Source organism: Lynx rufus, unplaced genomic scaffold, assembly GCF_022079265.1.
Source record: "Lynx rufus isolate CCGP_SWC_20201006 ecotype Redwood Valley unplaced genomic scaffold, mLynRuf1.p SCAF_1, whole genome shotgun sequence".
Lineage (NCBI taxonomy): Eukaryota > Metazoa > Chordata > Mammalia > Carnivora > Felidae > Lynx > Lynx rufus.
The window spans coordinates 132,681,177-132,697,143 of record NW_025814823.1 but is presented as its reverse complement, the minus strand read 5'-3'; the positions used below and the strand labels follow the sequence as shown (position 1 = coordinate 132,697,143).

General features: G+C 35.8%; 1 protein-coding gene across 3 annotated transcripts in view; it reads left to right on the top strand.

Moving 5' to 3' along the window:
- Nucleotides 1-15,967, top strand: part of CENPK (centromere protein K) — a 58,952-nt gene that overhangs the window by 17,618 nt on the left and 25,367 nt on the right. For all 3 annotated transcript variants that reach the window (XR_006963545.1, XM_047087114.1, XM_047087106.1), the window contains exons 6-8: nt 10,994-11,076; nt 11,176-11,274; nt 11,612-11,744. Coding sequence is in view for 2 of the 3 variants with exons in the window: in XM_047087114.1 (XP_046943070.1) it covers nt 10,994-11,076; nt 11,176-11,274; nt 11,612-11,744 (315 nt within the window). In the remaining variant the exon portion in view is untranslated. The remainder of the gene's footprint in view (nt 1-10,993; nt 11,077-11,175; nt 11,275-11,611; nt 11,745-15,967) is intronic.

Below are 15,967 nucleotides of genomic sequence, written 5' to 3'. Positions count from 1 at the left end.
GTAAAATGCTACATCCACTTTGGAAAGCAGCCTGGTAGTTCCTCAGAAGGTGAAAGTTACTAGTCAAACCAGTACTTTCACTCCGAGGTATACACCTAAGAAAAAGGAAAATAAGTTTGTGTCCACACAAAAACTTAAACATGAATGTTCATAGCAACATTTTTCTTTCTTTTTTATTTTTAATTTTTTAATGTTACTTATTTTTGAGAGAGGGACAGAATGTGAGTGGGGGAAGAGCAGAGAGAGAGGGAAACACAGAATTCGAAGCAGGCTCCAGGCTTGAGCTATCAGCACAGAGCCCGATGTGGGACTCAAACCCATGAACCATGAAATCATGACCTGAGCTCAAGTTGGACGCTTAACCGACTGAGCCACCCATGTGCCCCCGTAGCAACATTTTTCTTAATGGCCAAAAAGAGGAAATAACCCAAATGTTCATTAACTGATGAATAGATAAATAAATTGTGATATCTGTACAATGACATTTTTTGTCTAATAAGAACTGAAGTACTGATATGCCATAATATAGGTATATCTTGAAAAACATTATGCTAAATGAAAGAAGCTAGTTACAAAGGATTATATATTATATGATTCCATTTATATGAAATGTCCATAATAGGCAAATCCATAGAGACAGAAAGTAGGTTGTTGCTTATTGATTAAGGCTAGGTGATTGTAGAGCAAATAGTGAGTGACTGCTAATATGTACTGCTAACAGGTTTCCTTTTGGGATGATGAAAATGTTCTAAAGTAGATTGTGGTGATGGTTACACAAATTTATGAAAATACTAAACATTATTGAATTATATACTTTAAATTAGTAAACTGTATGCTATGTGAATTATATCTCAAGCTTTATCTATCTGTCTATCTATCTATCTATCTATCTATCTATCTATCTATCTACTTATGAGACAGAGACAGAGCCTGAGCAGGTAAGGGACAGAGGGAGAGTGAGATAACAGAATCTGAAGCAGCTGTCAGCAAAGAGCTGGACTTGGGGCTTGAACTAACAAACCATGATATAATGACTTGAGCTGAAGTTGGATGCTTAATCAACTGAGCTACCCAGGTACCCCGGTGAAGCTGTTTTTAAAAAGACCAATCAGGGCTGCCTGGGTGGCTCAGTAGGTTAAGCGACTGACTACATCTCCAGTCATGATCTTGCTATCTGTGAGTTTGAGCCCCATGTTGGGCTCTGTGCTGACAGCTCAGAACCTGAAGCCTGCTTCAGATTCTGTGTCTCCCTCTCTCTTTGCCCCTCTCCCGCTCACACTCTCTTTCTCTCAAAAATAAATAAACATTTAAAAAAATTATAAATAAATAATAAAATGACCAATCAGAGAGGTGCCTAGCTGGCTCAGTTGGCGTAGGTCATGATCTCATAGCTCGTGGTCTGAGCCCTCCTCGGACTCTGTGCTGTCAGCACAGAGCCTGTTTCAGATCCTCTGTCCCCCTCTCTCTCTCTTTCTTTGCCTCTCCCTCGTGGATGCTCTTTCTCTCAAAAATAAACAAACATTGGGGCGCCTGGCTGGCTTCGTCAGTTAAGCGTCTGACTTCGGCTCAGGTCATGATCTCATGGTTTGTGAGTTTGAGTCCTGCATCGGGCTCTGTGCTGACAGCTCAGAGCCTGGAGCCTGCTTCAGATGCTGTGTCTCCCTCCCTCTCTCTGCCCCTGCCCCACTTGTGCTCTGTCTCTCTCTCTCAATAAATAAAAAAAATTAAAGAAATAAACAGTAAAAAAGAAAAGAACCAATCAGAGAACAAGAGCCTTTGTAAATGAAAACATACCTGAAATAAATACAAAAAGGTTGGTGATTATAGGCATGGAAATCTACAGAGTAAGGATGGCAAAAAAAGGAAAATTGGAATAATAGAAGAGAACTAATCAACTCAGAAGTACAAAATACAACCAGTAGAAGTTCCATATTAAAAAAAAAACAACACAAAAACAAATGGAGGGGGGCGTGCCCAGGTGGCTTAGTCAGTTAAGCTGTAGACTCTTGATTTCAACTCAAGTCATGATCTCCTAGTTCAGGAGTTTGAGCCCCACATTGGGCTCTGTGCTGGTATTGCAGAGCCTGCTTGGGATTCTCTCTCCCCCTCTCTTTCTCTGCACCTCCCCCACTTGTATTTGTGCCATCTCTCTCTCTCTCTCTCTCTCTCTCTCTCTCTCTCTCTCTCAAAAATAAATAAATATTTTAAAAAAATGGAAGTGAAGAAATAATAAATAATAAATGAACATTTTCCCAGAATGAAAGATAATATTTCTTTTTCATATTGAGAAGAGTCACCAAATTTTCAATATCATGAAAAAAAAAATGACACATGGGCTAATGGTCCACCATAATTTTCCCTTTGGTAGTAGCCCTAAGGCTAGCAGTTCTGGTTTGAACTGACTGAAATCCAAACTAGATACAGTACCAGCTTTGGCCTTAACACTCTGCTTTCATTTTAATTGTTACAGATAAAAATAACAAAGGGCTTGAATATTTAGCTTGTTTCTCATTATTTTGTATTTCCTTATACATGCAGTTAGCCAAGTGTCTGAGAATTTTTTCTGTTATTTCTAAATTTCATTGACTACTTCTGCCTGCAATTATTATTTTTTTAATGTTTATTTATTTTTGAGACAGAGACAGAGTGTGAGTGGGGGAGGGGCAGAGAGAGAGGGAGACAGAGAATCCAAAGCCAGCTCCACACTCTGATCTGTCAGCACAGAGCCTGATGTGGGGCTCGAACTCTCGAACCGTGAGATCATGACCTGAGCCAAAGTTGGACACTTAACCAACCGAGCCACCCAGGCACCCCTGCCTGCAGTTATTGATCATGTTGTGGCTGTTGTCTTCTATCTTTGTTGACTTGGTATAAACATTAGGCATCAGATTCATCATTCCCTGCCCCATTAACCTTCTTTTTCCCACATAGTGCTTCCATTGTGTTTTGGTGAGCTAGGGTCATTATAGCAAATCCCACTTGTGTTGCCATTTGTGTCAGGGTTTTCCCCAAGACCACTGTCAGGTCTGGTGATTTGCTAAATGGGCTCACAGAACACAGAAAAGCTATTGTACTCATGGTTACAGTTTATTTCCGTGAGAAGACACAGATTAAAATGAGCAAAGGGAAAACACACATGGACTAAGTTTATAGGAGTCCTTATCTAATGGAGTTGCATGGATGTGTTTAGTTCTCCTTGCAGCTGAATGTGACAAAATGTGCAAAGTGTGGTCAAACAGGGAAGTTCACCTAAGCTTTGTTGTCCAGGGTTTTTTATCCGGAGTCAGTCACTATGCATGTGGGGCTTCCTTGACTGACTTCAGCTACTTGGGCTACAGCCCTTTAGACCACAATTGCATTCACCATCAATCACATGATTAGAATAGGCTCTTTAATAAAACTGGTACCAAGTGACCTAAGGTTCCAGGCATACGTAAACCCTTTTTTTAAAAAATAGGCTCCATTCCCAAGTGGGGCTTGAACTCATGACCCTGACATCAAGGGTCAGTCACATGCTCTACTGACTGAACCAACCAGACACCCCTACATAAACACTTTTATCAGGTATAATATTACAAGACCTCAGAGGTCATCCTTCAGGAGTCCACCAGGGGCCTATCCTGAAGACAGGCATACTTTGATTACCTCCATTTTATCAGTTTTTTTTTTTTTTTGAGGTTTGTGCTTAAATAAATATAAGAAATATTTGCACAACGGCACCTGTCTGGCTCAATAAGAAAAGCATGTGACTCTTGGTGTTGAGGTTGTGAGTTCAAGCCCCATGATGGGTGTAGAGATTACTTAAAAAATAAAATCTTTTTTTTTTTTTTCTTTTTAAGTCTGTTTATTTTTTTTGAAAGAGAGAGAGAGAGAATGCAAAGCAGGCTCCATGGTCACGATGCAGAGCCCAACACAAGGCTTGATCCCACGACCATGAGATCATGACCTGAGCCAAAATCAAGAGTCAGATGCTTAACTGAGTGATCCACCCATGGGCCCCAAAAATAAAATCTTAAAAAAAATTTGCCCAACTTAAGGTCACAAACATTTTTTTTGAATGTTTTCTTTAAAATTTTTTAAGTTTCACATTTATGATCCATTTTGTATTCATGTTTTTATATGGAATTAGTTACTGATAAAGTTGTATTTTCTTTCATATGAATACTAATTGTGGGTGTTCTGGAACAAATTGTTAAGAAAATTATATTTTCTTTTTTGAATTTCCTTTGCATGTTTATTGAAAATTAATTGATGGCATATATGTGGATCTGTTTCTAGACTCCACATTTATTCATTCTGTGGTTATTTCTCTTCTTTTTTTTCTGTGTGTCTTCTGTCTTTAGGTCAATACCACATTGTTTTAAGGGTGCTTAGGTCGGTCAGTTGAGTGTCAGTTCAGGTTTTGATTTCGACTTAGGTCAGGATCCCAGGGTCGTGGGATCGAGCCCAACATTGGGCTCCACCCTGAACAGGGAGCCTGCATGAGATTCTCTCTTTCCCTCTGCCCCTTTTCCCCACTTGTGTGCTCTCTCTCTTTCTCAAAATAAATAAATAAAAATTTTTTGAAGACAACATTGTTTTATTTACTTAAGATTTATAATAAATCTTGAAATAAAATGGGAGTGATTTTCTATCTTTGTTCTTTATCAGAACTGTTTTATATTTTCCTGTATATTAGAGTTGGCTGGTCATTCTGTCCCATAATTTTGACTGAGATTTCCCTGATTCTGTAGTTTAATTTGAGGAGCATTGACATCTTTAGCATACTGAGTCTCAATTCAGATCCAGGAGCCCTGTATGATCTCTGCATTTATTTAGGTCTCCATTTGTTTATATTTTTAAGATTTATATCATCAGTGTTTTATAATTCACTATATTAAAAGCTAAAAAAGAAAAAAAGACTTTTAATCATCTCATGAATTCAGAAAGAATGTGACAAATTTCAATATTAATTCTTGATTTTTTTTTATTTTAATTTTTTTTAAGCAACTCTCCTTCAATAGAAGGCTTGAACTCATGACCCCAGGATCAAGAGTCTCATGCACTACCGACTGAGCCAGCCAGGTGTCCCAATTCATGATTTTTTTTTAATTAAAAAAAAAATGATTTTTTAATGTTTATTTATTATTGAGAGACAGAGAGAGACAGAGCGTGAGCAGGGAAGGGGCAGAGAGAGAGGGAGACACAGAATCCGAAGCAGGCTCTAGGCTCCGAGCTGGCAGTACAGAGCCCAATGTGGGGCTCGAACTCACAAACTGCGAGATCATGACCTGAGCCGAAGTCGGACACTCAACCAACTGAGCCACCCAGGTGCCCCATCCCAATTCATAATTTTTAAAAACAATTTAATAAATTGTAACAGAGATGTGCAGGTCTTATGTATTTTTGTCAAATTCATCCCTTTAGAATTTTGTATTTTTAGTGCTATTAAACTGGTATTCTTTTTTCAATTGTCAATTATTTATTGCTGGTACATACAAATTAATATTTATATATTGGTCTTCTATTAGTGAGTATGATAAACCCATTTATTCTAGTAGCCTTTTTGTAGGTGCTCTGAGATTTTCTACATAGCTAGTCATGTCATCTGAGATCAGAGGCATGTGTATTTATTCCTTTCCATCTGGATGCCTTTTATGTTTTCCTTGGCTTACTGTACTGCTCTAGGACTTACAGTAATATAACAAAAGTGGTAGGAATGGACATTTTTGCCTTGTTCCTGACCTTAGTGGCTAGCATTCTCTTTTTCATCATTAAGTGTGGTGTTAGCAGTAGGTTTTTCATAGATGCCCTTGCAGAAATTACCTTCTTTTTTTTTTTTTTTTTTGAGAGAGGGAGAGAGAGTGAACACGTTTGTGCATGTTAGCATGAACTTGGAAGGGGCAGAGGAAGAGGGAGAAAGAATCTTAAGCAGACCCAATGGTCAGCACAAAGCCCGACTCAGGGTCTGATCTCATGACAGTGAGTTGGACATTTAAAAGACTGAACCACCCAGGTGCCCCGGAAATTACCTTCTGTTACAAGTTATAAAGTCTTTTCTAAAATCATAAATTATTATTGAATTTTGTCATTTATTTTTTCTGAATTCATAGGGAAGATGAATTCTTTTTAGTCTGTTGATATAATAAATTACATTGATTTAAGCATAGGGTATTATATTAGTTTCATGTATACAATATAATGATTCAACAATTCTATACATTTCTTAGGGCTTATCAAAATAAGTGTACCCTTAATCCCTTTTATCTGTTTTCCCTATCCTTCCATCCACCTCCCCTCTGGAAACCCAATATGTTATCTATATTTGTTATCTATATCCTTTTTTTCCTTTGTTCCTTTGTTTCTTAAATTCCACATATGAGTGAAATCATATGGTATAGTCTTTCTCCATTTGACTTATTTTACTTAGCAGTATACCTCTAGATCCATCCATGTTGTTACAAATGGGAAGATGTCATTCTTTGTTTATGACTAATAGTCCATAGTATAGATTGTACCATGTCTTTGTTTTTTGTTTTTTGTTTTTAAATTTTTTGATGTTTATTTATTTTTGAGAGAGATAGACAGAGACAGAGCATGAGTGAGGGAGGGGCAGAGAGGGAGGGAGACACAGAATCTGAAGCAGGCTCCAGGCTCTGAACTGTCAGCACAGAACCCAACATGGGGCTTGAACCCACGAACCATGAGATCATGACCTGAGCTGAAGTCTGATGCTTAACTGACTGAGCCACCCAGGCGCCCTGTATCTTTTTTATCCAATTGTCTATTGAAGGGCACTTGAGTTGTTTTCATGTCTTGGCTATTGTAAATAATGCTACAGTAAACATAGGGATGCATGTGTCTTTTCAAATTAATGTTTTTGTTTTCTTTAGGTAAATACCCAGTAGTGGAATTACTGGATGATGTGGAAATTCTAATTTTAATTTTTTGAGGAATTTCCATACTGTTTGCCACAGTGGCTGCATCAATTTGCATTCCTACCAATAGTGCATAAGGGTTTCTTTTTCTCCACATCCTTACCAACATTTGTTATTTCTTGTGTTTTTGATTTTAGCCATTCTGACAGGTGTGTAGTGAATTGTTTTAATTTGCATTTCCCTGATGATTAGTGATATTGAGCATCTTTTCATGTGTCTGTTGGCTATCTGTATGTCCTTTTTGGAAAAATGATTATTCAGGTCCTCTGCTCAGTTTTAATTGGATTATTTATTTTTGTTGACATTGTGTTGTATAAGTTCTTTACATAGTTAGATTTGAACCCCTTATCAGATATATCATTGGCAAATATCTTCTCCCATTCAGTAGGTTGCCTTTTTGTTTTGTTGATGGTTTCTTTGTGCAAAACTTTTTGTTTTGGTGTGGTCCCAAGAGTTTAATTTTGTTTTTTGTTTTTTTTAATGTTTATTTTTAATTTTTTTAATGTTTATTTATTTAAAAAAAAATTTTTTTTTTAACGTTTTATTTATTTTTGAGACAAGGAGAAACAGAGCATGAACAGGGGAGGGTCAGAGAGAGGGAGACACAGAATCTGAAACAGGCTCCAGGCTCCGAGCTGTCGCCACAGAGCCCGACGCCCCGACGTGGGGCTTGAACTCACGGACCATGAGATCATGACCTGAGCCGAAGTCGGCTGCTTAACCGACTGAGCCACCCAGGCGCCCCTGTTTATTTATTTTTGAGAGAGAGAGAAAAGAGCACAAGCGGGGGAGGGCCGGGGGGGGGGTGGGGAGACAGAATCCCAAGTAGGCTCCAGACTCAGCTGTCAGCACCGAGCCCAACCCAGGGCTCAAACCCACGAATTGTGAGATCGTGACCTGAGCCCAAGCCGACGCTTAACCAACTGAGCCACCCAGGCGCCCCTAATTTTGTTTTTGTTCCCTTGCCAGAGGAGACATGTCTAGAAAAATAATTCTATGGCTCATGTCAAAGAAATTACTTACCTGTGTTTTCTTTTAGAAATTTTATGGTTTTAAGTCTCACATTAAGGTCTTTAATCTATTTTGAATTTGTTTTTGTGTATGGTATAAGAATGTGGTTCAATTTCATTCTTTTGCATGTAGCTTTCCAGTTTTCCCAACACGATTTGTTGGAGAAATGGTCTTTTTCCCATTGTATATTTTTGCGTCCTTTGTCATAAATTGACCATGAAAGTATGGATTCATTTCTGGACTCTATTCTGTTCCATTGATTTCTATCGGTTTTTGTGCCAGTACCATACTGTTTTGGTTACCACAGATTTGTAGTATATTTTGAAATCTGGGATTGTGATATCGCCAGCTTTTGTTCTTTTTCAAAATTGCTTTGGCTATTTAAGGTTTTTGGGGGGTTCTGTACAAATTTTAGGATCATTTGTTCTAATTCTGTGAAAACTGTTGGTGGCATTTTGACGGGGATTGCATAAAATCTGCAGATTGCATCGGGTAGTATAGACATTTTAACAATATTGGTCTTCCTGTCCATTAGCATGAAGTATCTTTCCGTTTATTTGTGTCTCTTCCAATTTTTTTCATCAGTGTTTTATAGTTTTCAGAATATAGATCTTTGGTTGGCCTCATTGGTTAAGTTTATTACTAGTATTTTATTCTTTTTGGTGCAGTTATAAATGGGATTGTTTTCTTAATTTCTTTCGGCTACCTCATTATTAGTGTATAGAAATTCAACAGATTTCTGTATATTAATTTTATATCCTGTGGCTATATTGAATTAATTGACTCAGTACATTGATTTTTTTAATTGGTATTAACTGTTTAATTAGCCATGCATTCCTAGGAAAAACCCACTGTGTAATAATGTTTTTTAATTTATTGACGGACTTCATTTGCTAAAATTTTATTAAGGTTTTTGTATCTATGTTAATGAGAGATACCAGTCTGTGGTTTACTTTTCTTGTGACATCTTTGTTAGGCTTTCATATCAAGCCTAATAGAATGAGTTGAGAAGTATTCTTTCTTCAAAAGAGTTTATATAGAATCAGTATTTTTATTACTTTAAACGTTTGTTAGAATTCACAGGTAAAGCCATTTGGAACTGGAGTTTTCTTTATGGGAAAATGTTTAGCCACAAATTTAGGTTTTTTATGACTCATCAGGTTTTCTGTTTTTCTCTGAACGAGTGGTATAGTTTGTGTCTTTTAAAGAACTTGTACATCTCATCTAATTTGTCCAGTTTATTAAATTTGTTCATAATATTTCCCCATTACCATTTTAATGTTTATAGTAATGTCACCTCTCTTGTAACTAATGTTAATAATTTTTGTTCTTTTTTCTCTTGTAATTAGCGTGGGTGATTTTGTTGACCTTCTCAAAATACCAACTTTGGGTTTCTTTGATTTTTTTCCCTCAGTTTTCTTTTTGTTTTTCTATATCATTGATTTAAGGTTTTTTTAATCATTATTTTTTCTTCAGTTTACTTTTGATTTTATTTGCTCTTTTTCTTATGGTAGAAGTTGTCATAATTTGAGAGCTTTCATTTTTCTCATATAGGCTTTTAGTTCTGTAAATTCTCATTTGAGTACTGCTTTTGTTTCACCCCAGAAATTTTTATTTTGTTTTTATTTTCAAATAGTTCATAACAATTTCTTATATTCTTACAGATTATTACTTTTTTGATTCATGGATGATTTAGAAGTGTGTTTTTAGTATTCAAACATTTGCAAATTTTTCCTGTTACTTTTCTCTTATTTATTTTTAATTTAATTCTATTGTTAGATCATATTTAACGTAATATCAGTGTGGTTGCTTTGCAATCTTTGTACTTCATTTTTCTTTCCTATGTGTATTACCTTTTCTCTGTTCCTGTTTTCCTCTCTTTCCAATTTCTTGAATTGTGTATTTTTAAAAATAAAACCATTTTATTTACACTATTGATTTATTTGGTTATTTCTCCCCTTTTTGTGGTTTCACTAAGGTTTATAATAGACATCTTTATTTTATTTATTTATTTGTTTGTTTACATTTTTATTTTATTTTTGGGAGAGATAGTGGGAGTGGGAGAGGCAGAGAGAAAGGAGGATAGAGGATCCGAAGTGGGCTCCATGCCGACAGCAGTGAGCCTGATGTGGGGCTTGAACTCACAAACTGAGAGATATGACCTGAGCCAAAGTTGGATGCTCAACTGACTAAGCCACCCAGATGCCCCTATAATAGACAACTTTAAATTGTCACTGATTTAGATGTATAAAAAGCTCAGGTAAACTCTTGACATCAAGAAAGTGGAATACTAGCTAATATGTTAAAAAAACAAAGATACTAGAAAAAAAATCCAGATGTTCTTGTAATTTGCTGTAGCAACACAGAGTTCTTTTGGTGTTCCTCAAATACCTCACACATATTCTTGCCTCATTGCCTTTGTACCTACAATCTTTCTGTGTGGAACATTCTTTTGCTAGATATTGTCAGTGTCATATCTCTTGTCTTTATCTGCTGTGATACTCTTAACCTGATCAGAGAGGTCTCTCCCTATCATATTACCTAAAAGAGCCATTCCTGCTCCTCATTTCTGTGGTCCTATTTTGACTTTTTTTTTTTTTTTCATGATACTGATTGCTCTCTGCAGTTATATATTTGCTTGTTTGGATTCTCCTGTTTGTTCATCTTTGAATCCTTGACTCTCTCAACTATGCCTGGTAGTCAATGATCAATAAATATTTGTTAAATGAATGATAATCATTCATGTTTGTTTCTGTAGAGTCTTCTTAGAAAAGACACCTAATCTCCCTGATTACTGAAAACTTAATCATTTAATTGGATTTTAGTGTGAAATTCAAATTTATTACTCAAAACCCCTTCTTATATTTTTGAATTTAACAAATGAAATATTACAAAGAACTTAGTATCTGCTGTATTTTTTCCTTTCAAAGACTTTCTGATGGTCTTTTGCTCTTGATATTTGAGTATTTACCCTAAACAAATAATGTAAATTTCACTCTCATTCATAAATATAACTGTTTATGGGATTACAGACTAAGTAATTAATTTGAATTGTTTTGTTCTAGTTCCAAAAATTGAGACATGATCTTGAATTGGTACTCTCTACTCTTCAGTCAAAGAATGAAAAGTTAAAGGAAGACTTGGAAAGGTATATTTATATTATAATTGCCTTTAGTTACAGATATATGTTGAATTGGCATTAATGTTTTATTTGGCTATTGTTGGTTTTGTTTTTCCATGTTTAAAGGGAGCAACAGTGGTTGGAGGAACAACAACAGATATTGGAATCTCTTAATGTAGTGCACAGTGAATTGAAAAATCAGGTTGTGACAATTTCTGAATCAAGGTATTAATTTTGTATTCTAGGTTTTTGAAATAGGAAAAAGTTTTTTAAATGTTAACATGAAATACATAGATGAAAATAGGGGAAATTTTATTAGAAGTTGCGAGTTTTACTTTAATTTTTGCCAACTGTTAGTTACATGGCCTTTTATTAATGACTTGACCTGTAGTTTCCTTATATGTTAGAGAATTTTACTTTCATAAAGCTAGTTACTTGGTTTGAACAAATGAAGTTTGAACAAAGTGTTTGATCAACTTTATGAGTAACCAGTTACATATACTCATTATTTTATGTATTTTATCAGTAAAATATTTCTCTTAATTTTTAAAAAACCCATTAGAATCTTAGATGAGCTGAACACTAAAATGCATGATATAAAAGAATATAAGGAAAAGCTCTTGATTACCTTGGGTGAATTTCTGGAAGATCATTTTCCTCTGCCTGATAGAAATGTTAAAAAGAAAAAGAAAAAGGTAAGTTTTAGAGAACAAATTCATGTAGCTATTTATATATGAGATTGTTTCACATAGGCTCAAATGTAAATTTTCTGATAAATTTTTGTAGTTTATTATACATTTCAAAGACACACAGATACATGTAAAGAAATCTTCCATCATCACATTATAATACTTTTTGAAAAATTAGAAGCAACCTAGTTGTTCAATAAAATAAGATTAAATACATTTTTTTTCTTTTTTCTTTTTTCTTTTTTTTAATGATTTTTATTTATTTTTGAGACAGAGAGAGACAGAGCATGAGCAGGGGAGGGGCAGAGAGAGAGGGAGACACAGAATCTGAAGCAGGCTCCAGGCTCCGAGCTGTCGGCACAGAGCCCTACGCGGGGCCTGAACTCACAGACTGTGAGATCATGACCTGAGCTGAAGTCGGACACTTAACCGACTGAGCCACCCAGGCACCCCAATACATTTTTTAATATTATATCCATATAGTGGGGGAAAATATACCTTTTAAAAATAACATATTGAACTACCAAAAGAGTTTTTAAAATGCTCACAATTTATTATTAAATTGATTAAAAAAACAGCTAATTAGCGGGCTTTGGGGTGCCTGGGTGGCTCAGTCGGTTAAGCGTCTCACTTCAGCTCAGGTCACGATCTCACGGTCAGTGAATTCGAGCCCCGCGTTGGGCTCTGGGCTGATGGCTCAGAGCCTGGAGCCTGCTTCCGATTCTGTGTCTCCCTCTCTCTCTGCCCCTCCCCCGTTCATGCTCTGTCTCTCTCTGTCTCAAAAATAAATAAACATTAAAAAAGTTTAAAAAAACAAAACAAAACAAAAAAACAGCTAATTAAATTTTATGAGTCTAATTTGTACTAAAAAATGTAATAGTGCCTCTGTATGGAGGCTAGGATTTTAGGTGAGATTTGTTTTTGTTTTTACTCTTTTCAAAATTTTCCATGATGAGCATACGAAACATTTAAAATCAAAAGATATCTGTTAGTTAATGTGAGTTCTTGACTATTTAACTAGTCAAATTTAACTATTTAACAATAGTTCTTGACTATTTAACTATTTAGTAGTTACTATGTAACAGACCTTTTTCACAAAAGCAAATAAATATTTCATTTGGTGACAGAAGATTGGGAATAACTACTTTAATTCCTTTTTCAAAAACAGTGTGTACTATAAATAAAGAGAGCTTGTGGAAGTGGGGAAGGCATTGAAACTGGCACCAGAATGGTTTTTCTAAAATATATATTTTAATTATTTTTTAACATAAAACTGATAGTTCCCTTCTAGAAGTCTATAAACTCCTTAGAGTAATGAATTTATATTCGGGATTTTGCCTATCTCTTTAGCCTCCTTTCTAACCATTCTTTATTTATCTCTTGCATGAATCCATTCAACTGTACCCTGTAGTTCCAGCAAGTATGCAATGACCTTTTTGTGTCTTATACGTTCTGTTCCTTCTGCTTACAAAACATTTCCTATCTGATGAAGATAGCAAATTCTTACTTAAGTCACTTCAAACATCATCCTTCAATACTTGTGTGAAGTATTAAATGCAGTTTATGTGTCATTTTATTAGCATTATCACATGATTTTGTAGTAATCATTTATATCTATCTCTCTTTTCACCCACCCTGCACTCTGAGCTCCTTTATGTGTTGAATTCATTTTTGTAGGTCTATTGTCTTGCTTATGTATTCTAGTATCTTCTGAGTTCTTATTTATTTGTTTGCTTTTATAAATGTTTTTTAATTTTTGAGGTAGAGAACAAGCATAAGTGGGAGAGGGGCAGAGAGAGGGAGACAGAGGATCTGAAACAGGCTCTGAGCTGACAGCAGCAAGCCAGATGTGGGGCTCGAACTATGAACTGTGAGATCATGACCTGAGTCAAAGTTGGATGATCAACTGACAGCCACCCTGGAACCCCCATGAATTTGTATCTGTTGAATGACTGTGACTATATTAGGAAAAGAAGAGGAAGTTTTCTTTGTTTTCTTATAATCTGTGTTTTTTATCCTTATTCTTCCCCTTCTTCATTGTAACTATGTGTTTCCCATTCTACCCATTGTTATTTGTATACTTTGTTCATTTCTAAAATTGTTGACAGCCTTCTGTTAACCATTTCATTAAGTTCATGATTCCTTACCTCTTAATGATCATAATCATAGAATAACTCACATTTTCTGATTCCAGTCTTGTTTTGTTTTCACCATTTTCTTTAATCTATCAAGCTTCTCTACCAGTAGAACCAGAGTTAAAGCATTCTGAAAGGAATCATTGATCACAGAAGCCATTATGGATTTGTTAAGTTACATTTGATAAACTCACATTTTTAAAATGAAGTATATGGACCATTACTACATGTTACAAAATGATAGAGTACTCATTTTTTTTTTCTCTCTCCCTTTGTCTGTCAAGCAGTAATACGAGATATATGAGTTAGCTTAAGCTGCTAGAGAAAAATACCATAGATTAGATGGTTTAAACAAAAGAAATACATTTTCTCACTTTTCTGGAGGCTAGAAGTCCAAGATCAAAATGCCATCTGAGTTGGTTTCTGCTGAGGCCTTCTTCCCTGGCTCTGGACAGCCATCTCTTGCTGTGTCCTCACATGGCCTTTTCTCTTTTCGAGTGTAGAGAGAGCTCTCTGGTGTCTCTTTCTCTTCATATAAAGACACCATTCCAGTTGGATTAGGGTCCCACCCTTATGGCCACATTTAACTTCACTTACCTCCATTTCCAAATGTAGTCACCAAGGAGGTTGGGACTTGAACATGTGAATTTTGAGAGAAACAATGCAGCCCATAACACTGTGTTTTGTCATTCAAAAATATGTACAAAAAAGAAACAAAAAAACCCTGAATCCCTCCACCGTATTGTTAACATGAGGTGAACATCATTTGAGACATCTTCGTAAACACATCCATATATAGAAGCATAAATGGATTGATAGATGTTCAGATCAATGTAGTTTTGTATAGACCAATATAAAATAAGTATTAGATGGGGTACCTGGGTGGCTCAGTCCGTTAAGCATCCAACTATTGATTTTAGCTCAGGTCATGATCTCATGGTTTGTGAGTTCAAGCCCTGCATTGGGCTCCACACTGACAATGTGGAGCCTGCTTGGGATTCTCCCTCTCCCTCTCTCTGCACCCCTCCCCAGCTTGTGCACACACATGTGTGTGCACACTCTCTCTCTCAAAATAAATTTAAATAAACTTAAAAAAATAAGCATAAGATGTAATTTTACTTAAATTGATAGAAGAGAAATGTTAACTCAGATAAATATTTTTGTGCCTCAAGTTATTTTAGTTCTGGAGAGGTCCCTAATAAAGAGAAAAAACAAATTATGAATAACATTATAAAAGATTAGAAGACCTAAAAAATGTTCATCTTTCAATTTTAGGCAGTATTCACTCACTCCCTGCTATTAAAGATGAAGAAATTAGCATTCTTCCTATAACACCATTACAATTTGTTATTTGTTTTAACTTTGGCAGGTTTATAACATTTTTATTCTGTCTCATAACATTATTTATATATGTGTTTCGTGTTCACATTGTATTGGATTCAATGCTTATCATCTTTGACCATTTATTTTTGAGTTTTTAAGTTAAACTAATTGATTTGATTGGTTTCTTTGAGAAGTAATTTGTTCAAGCAGAATTCCTGGGCATTTTATTTTTTGGATTCTTGACTGATAAAAATGCTTGGTTTGCCTTTATATGCAAAGGATATTTTTGGCACATTAAAAAAAAAAATCTCAAGACCTGGTAGGGATTGTTCCATTCTTCTGAAATAGGATGTGCTGGGCCATCCTGTAGATAGCTAGGCCAGCCTGTAGATATCTTTCTGCTTCTGAGTATATGTCTGAAGAGTTCTTTATCTTTGACCTTCAGTAATTTAACAGATACCTTACAGTGTTGATCATTCAGTATCATTTTTGTTTTGAAGATGACATTTTTTTAAAAATTTTTTTTTAAAGTTTGTTTATTTTTGAGACAGAGAGAGACAGAGCACGAACAGGGGAGGGGCAGAGAGAGAGGGAGACACAGAATCTGAAACAGGCTCCAGGCTCTGAGCTGTCAGCACAGAGCCCGACGTGGGGCTTGAACCCACAGACAGTGAGATCATGACCTGAGCCGAAGTCGGATGCTTAACCGACCAAGCCACCCAGGCGCCCCATAGATGACATTGTTTTTAGGGGCAAATTTAGGTCACATTT